Raw genomic sequence first — 2,185 nt, 5'->3', positions numbered from 1 at the left:
TGGAGCGGGGCTCGTCATGATTGGGGAACCCCAGCAGAGCTGCGGGGCGGCTGATGCTGCTTTGGGGTGTCACTGAGGGGGGATGCAGGAAGCACCAAGGCAGCATTGGGTGTGTGCAGGGGGTGCAAGCATTTGCTATGGGGCTGGAAGGGGCTGTGAGGCAGCTCTGCCAGTGGGGTGGCTTTGTCCTGGCTGTGTGTGCCAGATGTCCCCCTCCGCCGCACCCGCAGCGCCAGCCACAGGGAACCACAGGATCCTTTCAGTTGGAAAAGACCTTTAAGCTAATTGAGTCTGACCATTAACCCAGCAGTGCCAAGGCCACCACTAAACCATGTCCCTCAACACCACGTCTACACGTCTTTTAAATCCCTGCAGGGATGGTGACTCTAGCACTGCCCTGGGCAGCCTGTTCCAGCGCTTCACAACACTTCTGGTGAAGAAATTGTTCCTAATATCCAGTCTAAACCTCCCCTAGTGCAACTTGAGGCCATTTCCTCTTGTCCTATCGCTTGTTATTTGGGGGAAGAGATCAACCTCTACCTTGCTACAACCTCCTGTCACATAGTTGTAGGTAGTAGTGAGGTCTCCCCTGAGCATCCCTGTTCTGCCAGTACTCACCAGTACAGCCCCAGCCCAAGGGTGTTCTGCCCACAGATGTTGGGTGCAGCCTCTGCTAGGGGACAGGGGTTTGGGGAGCTCAGCACCATGACAACGGGGAATGGCTTTAAACTGACAGGAGTCTTAGATGAGATCTGAGGAAGAAGTTCTTCCCTGTGAGGGTGGTGAGGTCCTGGCACAGGTTGCCCAGAGAAGCTGTGGCTGCCCCATCCCTGGCAGTGTTCAAGGCCAGGTTGGACGGGGCTTGGAGCAACGTGGTCTAGTGGAAGGTGTCCGTGCCCGTGGCAGGGGGTTGGAACTGGATGAGCTTTAATGTTGCTCCAACCCAAACTAGTCTGCGATTCAATGAGCTGAGCCCTTACCCACCCCCAGGTGCTGTCACTGGGTGCCGACGTGCTCCCGGAGTACAAGCTGCAGGCGCCGCGCATCCACAAATGGACCATCCTGCACTACAGCCCCTTCAAGGCGGTGTGGGACTGGCTGATCCTGCTGTTGGTCATCTACACGGCCATCTTCACCCCCTACTCAGCCGCCTTCCTGCTCAACGACCAGGAGGAGGCCCAGCGCCACCACTGTGGCTACTCCTGCAGCCCCCTCAACGTGGTCGACCTCATCGTGGACATCATGTTCATCATTGACATCCTTATCAATTTCCGCACCACCTATGTCAACTCCAACGAGGAGGTGGTCAGCCACCCAGCCAAGATCGCCATACACTACTTCAAGGGCTGGTTCCTCATCGACATGGTTGCTGCCATCCCCTTCGACCTGCTCATCTTTGGCTCTGGCTCTGAGGAGGTACCTGCCGCTGTGCCAGGGTGCTGCCATGCCCTGGCTGGGCCAGGTGCTGTTTCAGTGCCAGTCCTCCTGGGGGGTGGTGCTTTGGGGTCCCATGTGTGCCCTCAGGCTGGGGTTGGGTGCCCATGGTGCCACAGCGGGTGCTGGAGTGGTGGGTGCTGTTCTGCGTGTGCCAGGTCTTCTCAGGGGGTCCTATATGCACCCCCAAACTAGGGCCAGATGCTAGTAGTGCCATGGTGGGTACCAGGATGGTGGGTGCTGGAGCAGTGGGTGCTGTTGCCTGGGTGCCAGGTCCTTCTGCAAGGACATGCCCATTGGTCCCACACATGTCCCCAAGCCAGGGCCAGGCATCCTTGGTGCCAAGGTGGTGCTTGCTCTCCCCTGGGTGCTGGCTTCTCCTGTGGGGTCATGCTTAAGGGATCCCACATGCATCCCCAAGCCCAGGCCAGGTGCTCATGGTGCCATGGTGGGTGCCAAGGTGGTGGGTGCCAGGGCTGTTCCCTGGGTGCCAGCTCCTCCTGCAGGGTGATGCCCAGGGATTCCACCACATGCCCCCAGTCCAGGGCCAGGTGCTGTGGTGCTGCGGTGGGTACCAGGGTGGTGAGTGCCAGGTCTGTTCCCTGTGTGCTGGGTCCTTTCACAGGGCCGTGTTTAGGGGGTCCCACTCATGCTCCCAAACCAGGGCCAGGCATCCTTGATAATGCAGTGGGTGCTGGGTGGGGGGTGCCGAGACAGTGGTTGAGGGTCTCCATGGCAACATCCCTCAGTG

General features: G+C 59.1%; 1 protein-coding gene across 1 annotated transcript in view; it reads left to right on the top strand.

Annotated features, from left to right (window-relative positions):
* Positions 1-990: 990 nt before the first annotated feature.
* LOC104407339 (potassium voltage-gated channel subfamily H member 2-like) overlaps positions 991-2,185 on the top strand; it is a gene marked incomplete at both ends in the record, with an annotated part of 3,674 nt that continues 2,479 nt past the window's right edge. The window contains one exon of the mRNA XM_010016595.1: positions 991-1,416. Within this exon, the coding sequence (XP_010014897.1) occupies positions 991-1,416 (426 nt within the window). The remainder of the gene's footprint in view (positions 1,417-2,185) is intronic.

This window comes from Nestor notabilis, unplaced genomic scaffold, assembly GCF_000696875.1.
Source record: "Nestor notabilis isolate BGI_N333 unplaced genomic scaffold, ASM69687v1 scaffold25826, whole genome shotgun sequence".
Classification (NCBI taxonomy): domain Eukaryota; kingdom Metazoa; phylum Chordata; class Aves; order Psittaciformes; family Psittacidae; genus Nestor; species Nestor notabilis.
The sequence above is the reverse complement of the archived record's forward strand: the minus strand, read 5'-3'. Positions and strand labels throughout refer to the sequence as shown.